We start from the raw sequence: 19,929 nt of genomic DNA, 5'->3' as shown, positions 1-19,929 counted from the left end.
TTTGCCTTAGAGACTGCATATCAGCGGGCACCGGATGCTTTCCTCGCGACCTCGCGAAAGTCAATTGTCCATGGACGCGCGAAGGCACTTCTCGCTCCGCCCGAATTTTCCCTGCCACCTATTTACATGCAATAGGCATTAACAAATACTAATACGTAGCACTCGCGGTTTGCGCCAGTATGCTATGTTTTGCCGACACCACGCACGCACGCACGCACGGACAGGGGTGTTCCTGGGGGGCTTCGCCCCCCCCCTGGAACGCTTCGCTGGGGGGGCTCAGCCCAAAAATCTTATGTTGCAAGAGGAGTGCTGTGAAGCGCCAGGGGTGGCAGCCCGAGCCCCGAGGGGTGTGGCGTGTAGGCGTTGCATGGGCCAAGCATGCATGGGCCAAGCATTGCACGCTGTTAGCCCCTGACTCCTGAGCACACAATTTGTTCATTAAAGCTGCTCGGCATATATCCAGTTGTTTGTACATTTGTCCTCAGGGGGCTGCAAAGCCTCCAGCGAGCGGCCGCGCTCACAAGCCCTGTGAACTTTGACGTATATATTTCTCCCAAGATTCCCATGAGCAACTGAACACGTAACCGCAGTAGAGATATATAAGCGGGCGGCAAAATGTCCAGCGATTCGCGGAAGACTTTTGTAGTGACGACCATAGCTTGCGCTATTGCGCCCGCAGGACAGCAGGTTGGCAGAATGGGCGGGTGCAGACGTAGCCCTGGCTTTGGGGACGCGGCCACGAGCAAGCGGTAAACTCCTCGATGCCGCTTTGACATCCCTCGCAGGACCAATATGCCGCGTACCTGGGCCAGGATGAGAACGGGGCCATTGCGTCCTTCTTGGACTCGACACAGAACACGCTGCAGGTGACTGGAGCGCTCTCTCCCGGCAGGACATGTGCTGAAGTCCGCCTGCATGTGCCGCGAAGGCTGCAACCCCGCGGCCGTCTTACTAGTGAATTCGGAACATGCGCAAGAGCTATATACAGCATGCTCATACCTTCATTCGCTTGCAGGCTGGCGTCTCGGGCTTGGGCACCGGGCAACTGCAGCTGAAGCTCTCTAATGCCGCGGAGTTTCCAGAGGGATGCGAGTTCTCGGTAAGCGCAATTGGTCGGCAAAGTCATGCTCTATCCATTGGTGTTGACACCGCCTGGCGTTTTCATAGGTCATGCGAACTCACTTGCACCCCCGCTCAACTGCGGTGCCCTCGAACAGGTCGTGCTCTCCAAGCTGCGTGCCGGCCCTATCCGCACGGAAGACGTGCCTGCGGGTGTGGCTGTGGCCACCGTGGCCCACTCGCCGCTGAGCAGCTTGTATCACACGCTGAAGGATGTGTACAGCCCGCTTATCAAGTCACAGACCGCGGAGGGCGTACCCGTGCTGGACAAGCGTTTGTCTGAGCTGCTGGCGCAGGTCCAGGCCGGCCTCGGCACTGCTGTGCGCAAGGGCGTGCCGGTGAGGACAGGGAATCAATGGGTAGATCGACTGCAGCTCTGCGTGCCGGGCGGCAACGGCCCATGCTAACGATGGGTATCCCACTCTCGCATGCAGGCCAGCGCCCAGGAGGTGGCGGACCCAAACCAGGCGCCGCTACAGGAGGTTGTGACGCCCCTGGACGAGATTAACTTCTGGGCGGAGCTGACAAACAGCCCTAACGCGGGCCCCATCAAGAGCTCAGCGCTGCAGGTGTGCTGATGTGCCGTCACCAACAGGGTTTCAGGATAAGGGGTGTCAGGGGTCCCAGGTGCTTGCACAGAAACCCAGCTGTATCTCGATGGCCTTCAAGCCATGATTGTGCTCCCCCTGAACCTGCAGGTGAGCAGCGCCCTGGAGCCCCTGCGTCAGTCGTTTGAGCAGCTGTCCAGCGACGCGCCTGAGGGCGAGGGCGGCAGCATTGGCTGGGAGGGCGCCAAGGAGCTTGTGGACCTGACCACCAACGCCCTGCGCGCCGCCTGGCCTGTCAAGCTGCCCATCGGCGGCTGGGCCATGGGTCAGAAGCGCGCGGATAACTTCTTGCGTGTAGTGGGTGCGGCGCTGGCGACGTATGTGCAGCGGCGCGTGGACCGCCTTGCCGCTGCCGGTCGCGGCGACCTGTGGAGCGCGCCATTCGGCGAGGTCCGGGCGGTGCTGGTGGGTGCCAGCGGCCTCATGACCCGCTGGGTTCAGGAGAGCACCGCTCTGGTGGAGGACTGGCGCCTAGGTGTCGATACCGGCGGCCACGACTGGGAGGGTGCAGCGTTTGCTGACGCGTACGTTCGCTCCTTCCAGGAGCGGCTGGAGGAGGTAAGTTCAGGCTGATATCGTAGGAAGTAAAGCAGGCACTGCCGTAATATCCGTTGCAGATTATAGGGGTAAACGCAAGTTCGGAGGCCAGGCCGCACTACGGCGATGCGGTGGTGCGCCAGAGGCATGGTGCAAACGGCTGCCTGGTATATCCTGCCACACGCCGATGACACAGATTTACAACATGCGGGAGATGGTGGACGAGCTCGCCAAGCTGGTGGGCCGCGAGGAGGCGGGCTCCCTAGGCGTACAGCAGGTGTTCGCGCCCTTCCAGGGCCTGCAGGCTCTGCAGGTATGGTTGTACAGGGTGGGAGTTTGTGGGCGTGCACAGCAGGCCCGTGCCATCTTGAGCCGCAGGGAACGGTATTAGAGTTTGTGTAACAACTTCGTGGTTGTGTCAGCGATAAAGGTGTATGATGCGGGGCCGCAGGTCAGCGACTTCAACACGCACGTGTGGAAGGCCGCCCACGAGGACTTTGAACGGCGCATGGGCCCCATCGAGCAGCGCATCAGCCAGAAATTGAAGGAGCTCTTTGGTAAGTGTTTTGCCTACAATTAAATAGGCTTAGATTGTACGTTCATATGATAGCCTGGTGCTGATAGTATACCTGCCCATCCACTTGTGTGCCGCTGCAGCTTCCGTCATCATCCCGAGCCTCACCAGCGCGATCGGGCCGGGCCGTGGCGGTGACCGCGCTGCGGCCGGCGGCTCGCTCATCCAGCCGCAGCAGGTGTTTGCGGAGATCAAGCGCTACAGCAGCCTGATGGGCCGCAAGAACATTGCGTCCGCCCTGCAGAGTGAGAAGGAGACCCTGGCCAAGCAGGTGGACCGCCACCTCGACAGCGTGCAGGTGCGAGGTTGCAGTTGACCCTATTGCAAGTGAATCATGGTGGCTCCCGTGCCTTCTACGGCAGAACTCGTGTGACTCAAGACCTTGAACTGCGTGTATGACCCACCTGCAGGCTGAGTTCGATGCGCACCGTGACTCTGCCACTGGAGGTGCCAAGGTGGCACCTGTGGGCCGCGTGACTGCGTCCATTGTGGAGCGCATCATGTGGTGCATGCAGACGCTGCAGAAGCTGGGCAAGGTGCGTGGTGCGATAAGGACTCGGCGTACACTGGATGTCTGCTGTTGAGTGTAGGAAGCGAAAGTCTAGAGAGGCTTGCATACCGTACGCGTGCTAAATTCCGCTTCGCGCTTGACATGAACAGGTCAGCGAGGTGCTGAAGCACATGCTTCGCGGCGGCGTGGCGGGTGATGAGGGCTCGGGCGGCGCTGCCCTGCGCAACACGCTCGGCGTGGTATCGGAGCTGCAGAAGGAGGTGGAGATCTTCCGCAAGGAGCAATACTCGGCATGGGAGGTGAGGCCTCGTACCTGTGGGCCTGCACGCGTCGGACAGTAGTGCTTGACCCATAGTTTAGCTGGCCTCTCGCCTGCGCCTAACTCTCTGGCTCTGCCTTACCGCCGTCAGGAGTGGATGTCGGAGGAGCTGGGTGAGATGGCCAACTGGAAAAACAGCAAGCTGATGACCTTTGACAGCCAGAACAGCCACGTGAAGACGCACTTCAACGACCAGCTGGTGCTGCTGCTGCGCGAGGTGCGCCAGCTTCAGAGCCTGGGCTTCGGTGTGCGCAAGGACATCCTGAACGAGGTGGAAATCGCCAACAAGTTCTACAGGTGGGTTGGGCAAGCAAGCGAGCCAGCGGGTGGAGGCCATATGCTGATGTGCAGCTCCGCGTGCAAACCCTGTGGAGCCTGAGTGAAAGGGGACTAACGGTGAGGTGCGGTGCCTAAGTGCCTACACACGCGGCTGACATAGGCTGGCTGGACGTGTGCGCACAGGTACGGTATGGTGCTGAAACAGCGCGCCAACTTCTACAACAATATCGCCACCGAGATGGTGCAGTGCCAGAAGCCCATGATGCTCAAGGACGCGCTGGACTTCGAGAAGGTGCTCATGAACCCCAAGGACGCCCAGGTGCGGCTGCTGCGGCTGCTGGGTTGTTGTACGTGACGTAGCTCGAGTAAATGGTGGCATCATACAACACCCTTGTATGTACCCTGCTGCACGGCATCCGGTCCGCAGGGCAAGGAGATTACGTGGCGCAACGCTGCGGCCCTGGACGGCTACGTGCGCCGCCTGAATGAGGTGGCGGACCGCCTGGCCGAGAAGAACCGCACGCTGCGCAAGTGGCACAGCGTTCTGTCGGACAAGGTGGTCACGCTGGCGGGCACCGACCTGGTGCGCCACAAGGACAAGTGGGCGGCGGGCGTCAAGGAAATGCGCGAGATTTTTGGCCGCCTGGAGGCGGAAGGCTACTCGCGGGAGTCACAGCAGGTAAGCAAGGTTTGCGGGTTATGGTGACATGGTGGAGCGCCAGCTTCCGTGGCTTGATAGTCATGCAGCTGGTGCTGAGGCTGCTTGCACAGATCCAGACCTCGCTACCCATCACAGGAGGTTCACCCCGTGGCTCCCACCCTCTCCCCGCGGCTGTCTGCAGGTGTGGCGCCAGCACTGGGACTTCCAGCTGTACAAGGCGCTGGAGGTGCAGTACCTGTCGGGCCTGGAGATGATCAACAAGACGCTGCCTGAGGTGGAAGTCAAGATGGTGTTTCGTCAGCACCGCCTGCAGTACGACCCCCCGCTGGAGGAGCTGCGCATTCGCCACGTCAAGGACCTGCTCAACACGTTCCTGGGCCTGCCTCTCCGCATGAAGGGCGTTAGCGACCTGTCAGAGCGCCCTGGCTTCTTCCGCCCGATTGTAGACGCCAATCCCACGGGCATCGCGCGCGTGTATGCGGCCGCCGAGTCCCTGTTTACGCAGCTGGCGGACGAGCTGAAGAAGTACCAGGACTGGATGGTGCTGGGCACGCTGGACCTGGACGAGTTTGCCGACGCCAACCTCTTGGAGGTTTCGGACTGGGAGCTGAACTTCCGCATGCTGAAGGCGGCCAGCCGTGATGCCGAGAAGCTGCCCAACGAGATCCGCATCGAGTGCTACAAGGTGTCGCTGGCGCCGGTCAAGGGCTCCATTGACGAGCACATGAAGAAGCTGCAGGACACGCTGGTGGCCAGCCTGCGCCGCAAGACGGTGGCGGAGAAGGACCAGATCGAGGACTTCATGAAGAACGGCCGCGAGTTGTTCACGCGCCAGGCTAACACCGTGGAGGACATTGGCCTGGCTGGCCAGGAGGCCAAGGGCCTGACAGCCAAGCTGGCTGAGGTGCAGGCAGCGCGCCGCCGCATCGATGAGAAGAACAAGCTGCTGCGCCAGATGGCAGGCGGCGGCCGTGACGCGGCGTTTGCAGTGGTGGACCTGACCGAGGTGAACAACAGCTGGGACGCCTTCACCAACCAGCTGCAGCAGTTCGACGCCCACCTGGAGGAGCAGAAGGGCAACCTGGCCGTGCAGGTGCGAAGTGATCATTGAGCACGAGCGGAGGTATGCCTGACACGGCACTTGCGCGCAACCTGTGGGCAATGGTGTACGGCTACATGCTAAAAGTTGCGTAGAATGAGATGACCATGTGCCGTACACACATGCCATCGTACCCGGCCCTTCTTCTGCTCTGCCCTACAGATCAGCCGTCAGCTGGAGGAGTTCAAGGGCAAGGTGGCGGGCATGAACAGCCGTTGGCAGGAGCTCAAGCCCAAGAGCGGCCCCAGCGGCAACCCCGCTGTGGTGCTGGCCAAGATCCAGGAGTACGCCAACGCCATCAAGGAGCTGCGCGAGGAGAGCGCTAAGCTATATAAGGAGGTGAGGAAAGGGGCATTCTCTGGGCGAAGAGTCCGCGTGGGGTAAGGCAGGGTGGGTGTAGCTTAAGACCTTGTGGGCTGTGGCGCCTGCCTCACTGCTGCGCTCCGGTGCATGGAACGCAGGCTGAGGCGTTTAAGATTGACGTGCCAGACTTTGAGCTGATGACCGAGATGGAGACGGACGTGATGGCCACCAAGGCCCACTGGGACCGCTACGCCGACTTCCTGCGTGAGCGTGACGAGATGGCCAACCGCGACTGGCTGTCCATGCGTGACCAGGTGAGAGGGAGCGCGACGGAAGTGAACAGACTGGAAGTTATGGCGGGGGCCGCTGGCCGGATACCTGATTGGCGGAAGGAATTGCGTCCCGCCTGCTCCTGGGGCTCTAAGCTCGCTTCTGTTCCCTGTCTCTGCTGATGTGTGCAGGTGTGGAAGATTGAGGACTTCCTGGCCAAGTGGACCAAGGCCACCGCCGGCAAGAGCGACGACCCCATCGCCGTCATCCTCACCCAAGAGATTGACAACTATACGCTCTGCCTGCCACACCTCAAATCTTGCCTGCGTGGTGCGGGCTGGGAGGACACACACTGGAACCAGCTGTTCGGCTTGCTGGGCATGAAGACGTCGGGACCCGCGGCTGTCAGCAAGGAGACCGTCACGCTCACGCATTTCCTGGAGAAGGCGGACCTGGTGGTGAAGCACGCGGATGTCATCAAGTCGCTGGACGCGCAGGCGCAGGGCGAGGCCGTCATCCGCAAGGCGCTGACTGAGCTTAAGATGTGGGGCATGGCGCGCGAGTTCACGTTCACCGAGAGTACGCAGAGTGTGAGTGGCTACTCGGCATGTTGCAGCGGTTGGTTCTACCAGGAAGGGGGGGAGGCAGGGGCAGGAGGGACGCCGTCACCGCCGCGGACCCGTACTTACCACCTTATATCTTCATGGCGCAGGTTGCGGGCCGCCAGCGCCGTACGCCGCTGATCAAGGAGTGGCGTGACGCCATGACCGAGGTGGGCGACAACCAGTCGCTGGTAGCCTCGCTCAAGCAGAGCAGCTACTACAACATGTTCAAGGACGAGGTGAGTCAGAGTGGCTGTGTAGGGCACCTAGAAAGCCACGTACCTCATTATTGTCATTTGTCCTCCCCAATCCCAACTGCTCATTGCCGTACTCCGTGCTTGCCTATGCACCGCCCCTGCAGGTGTCGAGCTGGGAGAACAAGCTGTCATTCCTGCAGGAGGGCCTCACGCTGCTCAACCAAATCCAGCGCAAGTGGGTCTACCTGGAGCCCATCTTCGGCCGTGGTGCGCTGCCATCGCAGCAGCAGCGCTTCCGCAACGTGGACGAGGAGTTCCGCCGGACCATGACCAGCCTGGAGTCCACCAAGAAGGTGGTCACCTTTGCTGATATCCCTGGCATCCGCGACAAGCTGCCGCAGATGGCTCAGCAGCTGGACGTGTGCCAGCGCGCGCTGGCGGACTTCCTGGAGGAGAAGCGCTCGCAGTTCCCGCGCTTCTACTTCCTGGGTGATGACGACCTGCTGGAGATTCTGGGCCAAGCCCGCAACCCTGCCGTCATCCAGTCGCACCTCAAGAAGCTGTTCGCGGGTATCCAGAAGGTGAATGTTAGTGAGCTGTATGGATGGATTGTGTGTTCGCTGCTTAGTGGCCAGGGCACATGTTGGCCAGTATGGTGTTGGTGCCATTACCTGCATGGCCGCGCATCGTTCTTAAAGTCGACCCAGCATTTCCTCGTATCGTGTCAATTGCCCTTGCTTGCACCCCACAGGTCAAGTTCAGTCAGGACCAGAGCACTATCCAGGCCATGCAGAGCATGGAAGGCGAGGTGGTCGACCTGGCGCCCACCGTGCGCATCACGGAGCAGATTGAGACCTGGCTGGGTGACCTGACCCGCTCCATGAAGAACACGCTGCAGCAGCAGAACGAGGTGCTGTGCGCCGGCCGCATGAACGACGAGTTCCGCGCCGCTGCCAGTCAGTGCCTGCAGCTTAAGGAGGCGGTGGCCTTCACCGAGAAGTGAGTTTGAAGTTGGCGTGCCCCAGGTGCTGTGCGGGTGTCGTGCTTCCTAATGTAAAGCGCTTAAACGATGTAAACTCCCTGTTGCTCCTCAGGGCTGAGGTGGCGCTCAAGGCCGGCTCCTCTGGCCTGGCCAAGCTGGTGACCGAGATGCGCGCGCAGCTCATGAAGCTGACGGGCTCCGACTTCACCGGCCACCACTTGCTGCAGCTGAAGAAGCAGGCGCTGGTGAGCTGTGAAGGGGCCCAACAAACAAGTACCTGCGGGTTTGCATACTTGCGCTCGCTTACTCGCCGAACCACCAGCTTGTCTAGCCATACCGTGCCCTACATGCCCACATGTGCCGCCTGACCCAACTCCATCCCTTACCTGCATTCCCCAGGTGCTGGACTTCATTCACTACTGTGACGTGGCCGAGTACCTGGCCAAGGACAAAATTGGGGGCACTACTGAGTGGGGCTGGACTCGCCAGCTGCGCTACTACCACCGCGCCGAGGGCTCCGTCAAGGTGGCCATGGCGGAGGCCACCTTCGACTACACCTGGGAGTACCAGGGCAACGCGGCCAAGCTGGTGTACACGCCCCTGACCGACAAGTGCTACCTGACCCTGACCCAGGTGGGTGAAAGGACGCCAGAGGGCTGTGCCCGCTGGAACGGCACCTGCCTGCCGTTGTACGAAGCCGCGTTTGCCCTATGTACGCCAACGTTATTGTTTATGGTTTGTGCGCGGTTGTGCATGCAGGGTATGGCGCTGGGCTACGGTGGGAACCCCTACGGCCCTGCGGGTACCGGCAAGACTGAATCGGTGAAAGCGCTGGGCCAGGCGCTGGCTCGCCAGGTGCTGGTGTTCAACTGCGACGAGGAGTTCGACTTCAAGTCCATGGGCCGCATCTTCGTGGGCCTGGTCAAGTGCGGTGCCTGGGGCTGCTTCGACGAGTTCAACCGCCTGGATGAGGAAGTGCTGAGTGCCGTGAGCCAGCAGATTCAGACCATCCAGGTGGGCGGGCGCAGTTTGCGCTTCAGCTGGGTCGGGCATTAGCGAATCGACGCTGTAGTGGTTACAGATCTGTAGTGGTACAGATCTGCATTACCCACTTCCATCGCCTTGTCGGCTTGCTGACGCTGTGTCTGCTTTTTGGCCTGTCCGTAGCTGGCGTTGAAAGAGGGCGCCAAGACCATGATGTTTATGGACAAGACTGTGGAGGTGGACAAGAACGCGGGTATCTTCGTGACGCTGAACCCCGCTGGCAAGGGCTACGGTGGCCGCTCCAAGCTGCCCGACAACCTGAAACAGCTGTTCAGGTCCATTGCCATGACGGTGCCTAACAACGAGCTGATTGCCGAGGTGCTGCTGTTGTCCGAGGGCTTCAACCATGCCAAGGACCTGGCGCGCAAGCTGGTGTCCCTCTTCAGCCTCAGCCGCGAACTGCTTTCTCCGCAGCAGCACTACGACTGGGGTCTGCGGTAAGTTGGCCACGTTTGCCGGGAGAGCTTGATCTGGGCTTGGGTTGGGAAGCCAGGGCTTACGGCACCACGGTTGCTCACGGTTTACCTGCTGTTGTATTCTCTTGCCCCTTGCAGTGCGCTCAAGACGGTGCTGGGCATTGCGGGCCGTGAGCTGCGCGATGCACGCAAGGCGGGCCAGAACGTGGACGCAGAGATTGAGGCCGAGATCATCATCCGCTCCGTGGCCGCCACCAAGCTGCCCACCCTCACCTTTGACGACAACTCCCGCTTCAAGTGAGTGCGGCTGGCGTGGGAAGCTGGAACTGAGAGGCTCACGTGTGCTCTGCAGCATATGCGGGGTGTGTGACCAGACGCAGAGCTAACGCCACGCGTCTTACCCTGACCTGTGTACGCAGGGCGCTGATCAACGACCTGTTCCCGGGTGCCAAGCTGACGGACGCACGCAACGAGGCGCTGGAGAAGGCGCTGGCGGAGGCCGCGGCCGCCTGCAAGATGGAGCTGACGCAGCAGCAGATTGACCGCATGCTGCAGCTGCACCTGGCGTGCGAGCAGCGCATTGGCGTCATCATCGTGGGCCCCTCGGGCTCCGGCAAGAGCACGCTGTGGGAGCTGCTGGAGAAGGCGTACGAGCGCCTGGGCCGCAAGCCCATCGTGTACAAGATGAACCCCAAAGCCATGCCTCGCCAGCAGCTGCTGGGCTCCATGAACATGGACACCCGCGAGTGGAGTGACGGCGTGCTGACGGCCGCGGCACGCAAGGTGGTGAAGGAGCCTCTGGAGCAGCGCAGCTGGATCATCTGCGATGGCGATGTGGATCCCGAGTGGATTGAGTCGCTGAACTCGGTGCTGGACGACAACCGCCTGCTGACTATGCCGAACGGTGAGCGCATTCAGTTCGCCAACAATGTCAACTTCATCTTCGAATGCCACTCGCTGGAGTTCGCCTCGCCCGCCACGGTGTCGCGCTGCGGCATGCTGTTCATGAGTGACGAGGCCATGGAGGTGGAGCGCATGCTCCAGCGCTGGCTCAAGGTGCAAGCCACCGACAACGGCGACCCCGGCCAGATGCAGAGCTGGATGAACGATTTTTTCGACAAGGTGCGTGGGGGCCTGCGCGTTTGCTCGTGGCATACCGTAGGCAGAATGGGTGGTGCCGGCGGCAGATGTGCCGTTGGCACTCGGGAGACGCTGTGTTGGCGCCTACACAATGATACGCCATTAATGCCGGGCTGTCCCTCCCGACCCACTCCCCCAATCGCAGGCGTTCCAATGGGCACTGTCCCACCCCCGCGCCGTGGAGACCACCAAGGGTGGTATTCTGGACAGCGGGCTGAGCCACCTGAAGCTGGGCCCTGGCTCCAAGCAGGAATTCATGGCGGGCCTGTGCCGCGGCCTGGGCTCCAACATGAACCCCGATATCCGCAACCAGTTCTACAACGACATGGCGCGGTGAGCAGCCGGTTGTGTGAGTCCAAAGCCCTGACGAGCCGGATTGGTTCGGGCCCTGGCTTGTACTCGAGGCTTCGACAGGTGTAGCGCCATTTAAGGGTGGTTAGCAGGGTCTACAGCTCCCTGAGTTGCTCCCGGCGCGTCTGCCATGAGTAACGCATTAGCATATGTGCTCTGCGCTACCTGAACCTGCAGCATGAGCGGCGAGGGCGGCATCATGGACGTGGGCGTGGCCACGGATCCGCTGATTGTGCTGGGCGACGAGCTGCGCGAGCGCGGCATGGACGAGGCGGACGGCGGTCTGGTGGTTACACGTGAGCCGGGGAAGAGACAGGGAGGGGCTAGACAGGGACATTGGGGAGTGGCAGGGCAAGAGCGTGCGACTATCACGCGACTTGGGGACTGTCCCGCTCCACCATGGTCGTTGATGCCAATTGTCTGTTTCGTTTGTATTCGTTGTTGCACTTGACGCAACTGTATTTGCGCCCCTACCCCGCAGCCGAGGTGACGCAAAACCTGCTGATGATGGCGCCGTGGTTTAAGAACCGCGACCCCTTCCTGGTGGTGGGCCCTGAGGGCTGCGGCAAGGGCGCTCTGCTGGACTACTGCTTCAAGCGCATCATGGGTGTGCAGGTGGCGGTGGTGAACTGCAGCGCGCAGACAAGCGCCGCTAACGTCGTGCAGAAACTGGTCCAGGTGTGCGGCAAGCCCGTCACCACCACCTCCGGCAAGGCGCTGCGCCCGCCCGACAACACGCGTGTCATCCTGTACCTGAAGGACCTGAACCTGCCGCGTCCCGACAAGTACAACACCTGCCAGCTCATCTCCTTCCTGCAGCAGCTCATTGCGCACCACGGATACTACGACGAGAACCTGGACTTCATCCGCGTGGAGCGTGTGCAGATTGTGGGCAGCATGACGCCGCCCGGCTCAGTGGGCCGCCACGCGCTGTCCACCCGCTTCACGGCGCTGGTGCGCATCGTCACCATGGGCTACCCCGACCGGGAGAACCTCGCCACCATCTACACCAACATGGCACAGCGCGTGCTGGCCAACAGCAAGACCGCCAGCAGCGTCAGCCCCGCGGCGCTGTCCAAGGCCATGCTGGAGGTGTACAGCTCGGTGCGCGAGCGCTTCACGCCCAACGACTACCCGCACTACGAGTTCAATGCCAGGGAGCTGAGTGACTGGATCAACGGCATCCAGCGCTACAGCCTGGAGGGCGGCCTCACGCTGGTGCAGGTGCGCGTCGTGTGTGTGCAACATGGGAAGGCGGGGCTATGCGCGGCTAGGCAACTCTAAGGGCCTTCCCATGTCAGCTATGGTGCTTGTGCTATCGGTTCCAAGCGCGCACTCGTCGCTGAGGCTAATGCCATGCATGTGTCGCCCGTTCCCGCACTCTGAAGGCTGGTAGTAGAACCTCACAGTTGTGTCTTGGTAACTGACTGCCCTCCCTCGCCTCCCTTACAGGCCATCGCGCATGAGGGCTTGCGCGTGTTCCGCGACCGCCTGGTGGGCGACCATCAGGAGCAGTTCACGTCCATGCTGTACGGCACACTCACCTCGCTGCTGGGCTACAAGCCAGACGCCACGCCCTGGTACACCAGCACGCTGGGCGCCAGCGCTGAGGAGCGCATCAGCGGCGACCTCACCAAGATCAAGATGCTGCGCTGGGAGCAGGACACGTTTGCGGAGCTAGTGGCGGAAAAGCTGAAGGGCTATGAGCGCGAGCACAAGGAGCTGAACTTGCTGCTTTTCCCCGAGGTGCTGGAGCGCGTGTCGCGCTTTGACCGCGTGCTGAGCCAGCAGGGCGGCTCTTTGCTGCTGTGCGGCAACTCGGGTGTGGGCCGCCGCTCGCTGATGCTGCTGCTGGCGTACATGCACAACATGGACTTTATCACGCCCAAGATGACCAAGTGAGAGGGCGGGGGATGTGGCTTTGTTGCGCTGCGCTTGGCGCCTGGCTTGGGGTTCAACCGCTGCATTGCACGATATTGCAGGCATGCCGGAAGTCGTGGTTTCCACGGCCGCATCCCTCGCCCCGCTCGCGTGACAGGAACTACGACCTCAAGTCGTTCCGCAACGACCTGAAGGAGGTGCTGCGGCGCGCGGGTGTGGAGGCCAAGCCAGTGATGCTGTTCCTGGAGGACCACCAGCTGGTGAACAATGCCTTCCTGGAGCTGGTGAACAGCCTGCTGTCCGGCGGCGAGGTGCCGGGTCTGTTCACGCCGGAGGAGCTGGCCAAGGTGGGCTAGGCTTGCCGGGTGGCAGAGGTACAGGCCGTGTGCACCTTTTGCGCTGCCGCTTGTTTGTGACGGCACGACTGACACGCGCGCTGAATGAACATGGCCCGTGCAGGAGTTGGCTCCACTGGACAAGGCGCGCGACGAGGACCCGCTGTACACCGGCCCGTCCAACTCGTACGCCTTCTTCAGCTATCGCATCCGCCGCAACCTGCACATCGTGGTGTCCATGGACCCCTCAAACGAGATGTTCCGCTCCCGCTGCGAGGCCAACCCCGCGCTGTTCACGCGCTGCAGTGTGCAGTGGCTAGAGGGCTGGAGCGTGAAGGGCTTGCAGCAGATCGCCGCCGCCCGCCTGACGGAGCTGGTGGAGAGCAGCCCCGAGCTCATGAAGCTCGGCAGAGATAAGCTGATCAACCATATGATTCACATCCACGTAAGTGCTGGTTGGTGGAAGGGTGGCGTCGCAGTGGCCTGGCGCTGGGGATACGGGTTGTACGTCCTGCGGTCAAGCTTGCCCAACATTACCCGCTGACGCGGTCACTCGTCGCTGCGTCTGCGCGCCCTCCCCACAGGCCAGCAGCGGTAGCCAGACTACCCGCGAGTACCTGGCGCTCGTCAGCCTGTACGGCCAGATCTACAACCGCAAGCGCACGCAGGTGCTGGAGCAGCAGAACTTCCTGAAGGGCGGTCTGGGCAAGCTGGCAGAGGCGGCGGTGACGGTGGACACGCTGAGCGCGGAGGCGGAGAAGCAGCGTGTGGTGCTCAAGGCCAAGCAGGCGGAGGCGGACGAGGCGCTGGTGCATATCCAGGACTCCATGCTCAAGGCCGCGGACCGGCGTAAGGAGGTGGAGGTGCTCAAGAAGCGCACCGCCATCGAGGAGGTGGAGATGAAGGAGCGCCGCGTCAAGGTGCGGGGCTGGGCGGCGGCAGCGGGTGTGGGATCAGGCCGGCGGGCGCGATGGGGACTGCAAAGTGGGTTTGCGGGCTGGTGTTAGCAGCCGTGTGTTGTGTGTTGTGTGTGTGTGTGTGTGTGTGTGTGTGTGTGTGCGCGCGCGCGTGTGTGTGCATGTTACTCAACCTCATTAAATGGCCCCAGGTGGAGGAGGAGCTGTCGGAGGTGCAGCCGCTGATTGACGCCGCGCGCAAGGCCGTGGGCAACATCAAGAAGGATAACATCGCTGAGATCCGCTCCCTCAAGATGCCGCCCGACGCCATTCGCGATGTGCTCGAGGGCGTGCTGATGGTGCTGGGCCAGCAGGACACGTCCTGGAACAACATGAAAACCTTCCTGGGCAAGGGCAGCGTCAAGGATGACATTATCAACTATGACGCGCACAAGATTACGCCCGAGATCCGTGCTCGTGTAAGTGGTGGGATGAGGGGGGCGCCGCGGGTTGCAGGGCAGCCCAGGCTCGGAGATACGGAGTAACGGCAAGCAGCTCTCTCGTTTTCCTGGGCGCCTTCTAACCTGCCGCGCCCGTGCCCTGCGTGCCGCCTGCTTCCCTACGCAGTGCGCCAAGCTGCTGGCGGCCAAGGGTAACTCTTTTGAGGACGCCGTCATCCGCCGCGTGAGTGTGGCCGCGGCGCCCATGGCGCAGTGGTTCAAGGCCAACCTGGAGTTCAGCAAGGTGCTGGAGCGCGTGTCGCCCCTGGAGAGCGAGCTGCACCGCCTGCAGAGCAGTCTGGAGGAGAGCCAGCGCCTGATCAAGCAGTACGAGGAGGAGCTGGTGCAGCTGGACGCGGCGGTGGGTGCAAGGGGAGAGGAACTGGGGGAGGGGGAGGGGGGTGGAAGGACTTCAGGGAGTGTGAGGAGGGTTGCACGGCGCGAAGTGTGGGTCTGGCACTTTCTTCAACACGGTGTTGTTGGTGTGTGTGTCCGCAGGTTGCGTCGCTGAAGGCTGAGTTCAGCAAGAAGACCAGCGAGGCGGAGACGCTGAAGATCAGCGTGGACAAGGCGGAGTCGGTGCTGTCGTCCGCCCGCCAGCTGCTGGACGGCCTGCGCGGCGAGAAGGTCCGCTGGGAGATCACCGTGGGCACGCTGGGTGAGCAGCTGAAGGAGCTGCCGCTGTCATCGCTGCTGGCCGCGGCGTTCATCACCTACCTGCCCTCACACCCGGAGGAGCACCGCCTCAAGGTTACAAAGGTGAGCGCTGCGGGTTTGGTGGGTGGTGTGGTGCATTACCCTGTCTCAGCACCAGTGATCCGTATGAATGGCAACTGCGGTCCATCCCACGCAACTACTGGCGTGCGTCCCTGCAGCTTAGTAACCCCCATTCCCGTCGCAGGATTGGTGTGCGTACCTGGGCGCGGCCGAGTTCGATGTGACCCGCTTCCTGAGCTCCGAGAGCGAGATGCTCAAGTGGAAGGCTGAGGGCCTGCCCGCGGACGGGCTGTCGGCGCAGAACGCGGTGGTCATCCTCAACTCCACCTCTCGCTCGCCGCTCATCATCGACCCATCGACCCAGGCCTCAGAGTGGCTCAAGTCGCACCTGCGTGTCACTGGCCAGAACGTGGAGGTGAGGCGGCAGCCGCAGCGCTGTGGGCATGATGCTTGCAGTTGAACCCGGGTGTGGTCAGGCATACGCGGCCGGACTGTCCCGTCGTTCGCATCCTACGCGCTATCTTTTGGCCTTCGTCAGCTTGGTACTTCCCTGTACTCGCCGCTGCTCCTCCATGTATCAGGTCACCACCATGGCCGACCAGCGCTTCACCACCACACTGGAGCTGGCGGTGCGCTTCGGCAAGACGCTGGTTGTGGCGGAGGTGGACAAGGTGGAGCCCATCCTGTACCCGCTGCTGCGCATGGACCTGGACCGCCAGGGCCCGCGCTTCGTGGTGCAGGTGCGTGCTGATACTATTCGCGCATTTGTCGGACTATAGTCTTACGCCTGCCTCATTTGTGCGCTGCATACTGCTACACACGTGCTAGCATGAGCCGCCCGCTTCAGCCGCCTCTCCTCGCCTCTGCCCTCCCGCTGCTGCAGATCGGTGACAAGGCCACCGACTACAACGACACCTTCCGCCTGTTCCTGGTGACCCGCAACCCCGACCCCTACCTGCCGCCCGACGCCCGCTCGCTGCTGGCTGTGACCAACTTCACGGTCACGCGCAGCGGCCTGGAGGGCCAGCTGCTGGGCCTGACGCTGCAGAAGGAGCGGCCGGAGCTGGAGGAGCAGAAGAGCACCATGTTGCGGCAGGAGGACGAGTGCAAGGTGGCGCTGGCGGAGCTGGAGCGCAACCTGCTGCAGACGCTGGCCACCAGCACGGGCAACATCCTGGAGAACAAGGACCTGCTGGACAAGCTGAACGAGACCAAGACGCGCTCAGCCACGGTGGAGAAGGCGCTGACCGAGTCCAAGACGCTGCAGGCCAGCCTGGACCAGCAGCGTGAGGTGTACCGACCCATCGCCGCGCGTGGCTCCGTCATGTACTTCCTGCTGGCGGACCTGCAGGCGCTCAACCAAATGTACACCTTCAGCCTGTCGGTGTTCCTCAACCTGTTCAAGAAGGCGCTGGACCGTGACACGCCGCCCGGCGGCGACGTCACGGCTCGCATCGCGCTGCTGGCTGAGTCGCTGCTGGAGCTGGTGTTCGCCTACGTCAGCCGCTCGCTGTTCAATGCCGACCGCCTCACGTTTGGCATGCACATGGCGCGCCACCTGCAGCCCTCGCTGTTCCCCGAGGCGCAGTGGGCCTTCTTCCTGGGCAAGCCCGTGCCCGACTCGGCCTCACCGCCGCCGAAGCCGTCGTGGGTGCGCGAGGAGCAGGCGGGCGCCTTCTCTGCGCTGGCCGCCGCCTTCCCGCAGCTGGTGGCGGCGGCGGAGCTGGCGGACTCGGCGCTGTGGGCGCAGTGGGCCAGCGGTGCCACGGACGCACTGCCTGGCAAGATTGCGGGCGGCAAGGTGAACCCCTTCCAGCAGCTGCTGCTGGTCAAGGCCTTCCGCCCCGACCGCCTGCAGAGCGCCATGTCGTCCTTCATCTGCGGCACGCTCAACATCAAGTCGGTGTCGCCGCCGCCGTTTTCGCTCAAGGCTCTCATTGAGGGCGAGACGCGGCCCGACGAGCCCGTCCTGTTCATCACCACGCCTGGCGCCGACCCGTCGCAAGAGCTGTCCGAGTACGCCGCCCAGACCATGGGCAAGGAGCGGTGGGTGCCAAGGGCTTTTGCACTACGCTGTGTGCATGTCACAATGGGGTGTTTTGATGGGCCTATAATGGCCGTGTGTTCTTTGCCGGCGGTGTTTCTACAAAGTCTCTGACGCCCGTGCGCTGGTTATGCGTTCTCGCAGGTACTTTGAGGTGGCCATGGGCCAGGGCCAGGCTGAGAAGGCCGTGACGCTGCTGCGCGAGTGCGCCAAGAACGGCGACTGGCTGGTGCTCAAGAACGTGCATCTGGCGGTGTCATGGCTGCCCTCGCTGGAGAAGGAGCTGCTGATGCTGCAGAAGCACGACAACTTCCGCATCTTCCTGACGTCGGAGCCACACCCCAAATTCCCGTCCACGCTGCTGGAGATGTCGCTCAAGGTGAGAAAGGGTAGGGGGGCAGGGGCAGGGGCACGGCGGGAATTGGCATCTGTGTGGTGAGTAGTGACTGCAAGTGCAGGATGATATCTGTGTTTGACGTGCGCCCCTGGTTGTGCTTGCACGCTTACCCTTGTTCGAACATCGCTCCCGCCCTGTGTCCGCTACTTGATTGTGGCAGGTGACCTTCGAGGCGCCCCCAGGCATGAAGAAGAACCTACAGCGTACCTACGAGGCCTGGTCCGCCGAGTACCTGGCGTCTGGCCCGCCCATCCGCGCTCAGCTGCTGTTCGTGCTGGCCTGGTTCCACGCCGTGGTGCAGGAGCGCCGCACCTACATTCCTCAGGGCTGGACCAAGTTCTACGAGTTCTCGTTCGCCGACCTGCGTTCGGGCATGGACGTGATCACGCTGGCCACCCGTGCCGGCACCGCGCCGCAGTGGCCGCTGCTGCTGGGCCTGCTGGATGACGCCATCTACGGCGGCCGCCTGGACAACCCCTTCGACTCGCAAGTGCTGCTGACCTTCCTGCGCCGCCTGTTCAGCGCCGAGACGGTGGGCGCGGCGGGCGGCAAGGTGCGGCCGCTGCCCGGCAGCAAGGTGGTGGTGCCCACCACCAACCATCGCGCCGACTACGTGTCCATCATCTCGGCCCTGCCGGACGTGGACACACCCGGTCTATTCTGCATGCCCGACAACATCGACCGCACCGCGCAGCAGGTCAACTCGGCGCGTGTAATCTCGCAGCTCAAGGCCATGAGCCTGCGCGCCGATGCCGCGGGTGGCTTCAACCGCGCACAGTGGCAGGCACAGCTGGGTCCGCTGCTGCGGCTGTGGGACCAGCTCATGTCGGGCGCGTCGGCGCTGAAGGCGGCCATGAAGGATATCCGCGCGCGCGGCACCACCGACAAGGGTGGCGCTCCCATTGAGAACTTCGTGGCTCTGGAGCGCTACAAGGGCGCGAGCCTGGTTGCGCTTATCGACCGCACCCTGGGCGCCATTGCGCGCGTGCTCAAGGGCACTGACACTCTGTCCAGCGGCGTGCAGTCCAGCGGCGCGGCGCTGCTGGCGGACGTTATTCCGGGCTCCTGGGACGCGGCGTGGGAGGGCCCCGAGGCACCCATGGACTACTGCCGCGCAGTGGTGGCCAAGGCGCTGGCCATTGAGGGCCACTGGGCGCGCTGCCAGCAGCCCGGCGGCGGCGGCCTGCTGGACGGAAGCGGCGGCGCCGGCCCGCTGGAGCTGAGCTCTGTGTTCCACCCGGGCACCTTCCTGAACGCGCTGCGCCAGCAGTCGGCCCGCACGCTGGGCTGCTCCATGGACATGCTCAAGGCCGTGACCAGCTGGGAAACCGCCAAGCTCAAGGCGGCGGCGGGCGGGGCGCCGGTGGCGCTGCTGGGCGGCCTGATCATGCAGGGTGCCACGTTTGACGGCAGCCGCCTGAGCCCGGTGGCGGCAGAGGCGCCCGCCTTCCGCGCGGTGCCGGCCATGAGCATGGCCTGGCTGCACAAGGACTCGCCCATGGCGTACGCCAGCTACATGGAGGCGCCGCTGTACATGACCAGCGACCGCAGCAAGCTGCTGGCGCGCGTGCAGCTGCCAGTGAGCGGGCCCGAGGAGATGGATGGCTGGGTGCTGGCGGGCCTGTCGCTGTTCCTGTCAGTATAGTCAATGAGTTGAAGGAAGAGGAGCTGGGCGCAGGCTTGGCAGAGGCGTTGATTGTAGCATTGCAACGGAGTAGGGGCGGAAGCACAGCGATAGTGACTGCGTCAGTAAGGTGCAAACGCGGCCCTGTGTAGCATACGTTTGTGAACGCGATGTACGTCTGGGCTCCGGTACACATCTACCATACGGCTGCGGTGTATTGGTTGAGTACGCAATGCGATACCGAATGCGAGCTGTGCTGCGGATATGTTGTACGAGGTTCCCGTGCGCATGCACTTTGCACCCATGCCCAAGGGTTGTCTGAGTGTGAAGCCGTTTGATTTCTGACACGACTGATGTTTGATTTCTGACACGACACGGGATGCAATTGTAACCACTACACTGTGCACCGAAGGCTTCCAACTGAATGGCATGATGACGATAGAACCCAGTCAACCCACAGGCAGACCGCATGCTCGCACACAGGGGTGCTCAGAGCGGGTGTGTGTGTGTTGAAAAGAAAACA

General features: G+C 62.5%; 1 protein-coding gene across 1 annotated transcript; it reads left to right on the top strand.

Moving 5' to 3' along the window:
• The first annotated feature begins 450 nt into the window (after window positions 1-450).
• On the top strand, window positions 451-19,809 carry CHLRE_06g250300v5 (uncharacterized protein). Its single transcript, XM_001696376.2, has 42 exons — window positions 451-687; window positions 786-866; window positions 1,016-1,099; window positions 1,218-1,457; window positions 1,554-1,688; window positions 1,818-2,285; window positions 2,461-2,577; window positions 2,716-2,821; window positions 2,922-3,136; window positions 3,249-3,374; window positions 3,499-3,648; window positions 3,760-3,965; window positions 4,131-4,266; window positions 4,375-4,626; window positions 4,790-5,701; window positions 5,870-6,046; window positions 6,169-6,324; window positions 6,472-6,870; window positions 6,993-7,121; window positions 7,244-7,660; window positions 7,831-8,078; window positions 8,174-8,306; window positions 8,461-8,694; window positions 8,821-9,075; window positions 9,229-9,542; window positions 9,660-9,818; window positions 9,941-10,643; window positions 10,807-10,994; window positions 11,190-11,308; window positions 11,494-12,236; window positions 12,465-12,910; window positions 13,051-13,240; window positions 13,353-13,673; window positions 13,813-14,148; window positions 14,337-14,603; window positions 14,752-14,985; window positions 15,123-15,383; window positions 15,526-15,756; window positions 15,923-16,081; window positions 16,225-17,387; window positions 17,530-17,764; window positions 17,943-19,809. The coding sequence occupies exons 1-42, from the start codon at window positions 616-618 to the stop codon at window positions 19,425-19,427; spliced, it is 13,002 nt and encodes a 4,333-aa protein (XP_001696428.1). The 5' UTR covers window positions 451-615; the 3' UTR covers window positions 19,428-19,809.
• Window positions 19,810-19,929: the final 120 nt, after the last annotated feature.

Source organism: Chlamydomonas reinhardtii, chromosome 6, assembly GCF_000002595.2.
Source record: "Chlamydomonas reinhardtii strain CC-503 cw92 mt+ chromosome 6, whole genome shotgun sequence".
Classification (NCBI taxonomy): domain Eukaryota; kingdom Viridiplantae; phylum Chlorophyta; class Chlorophyceae; order Chlamydomonadales; family Chlamydomonadaceae; genus Chlamydomonas; species Chlamydomonas reinhardtii.
This window is presented reverse-complemented; position numbering and strand designations above follow the sequence as displayed.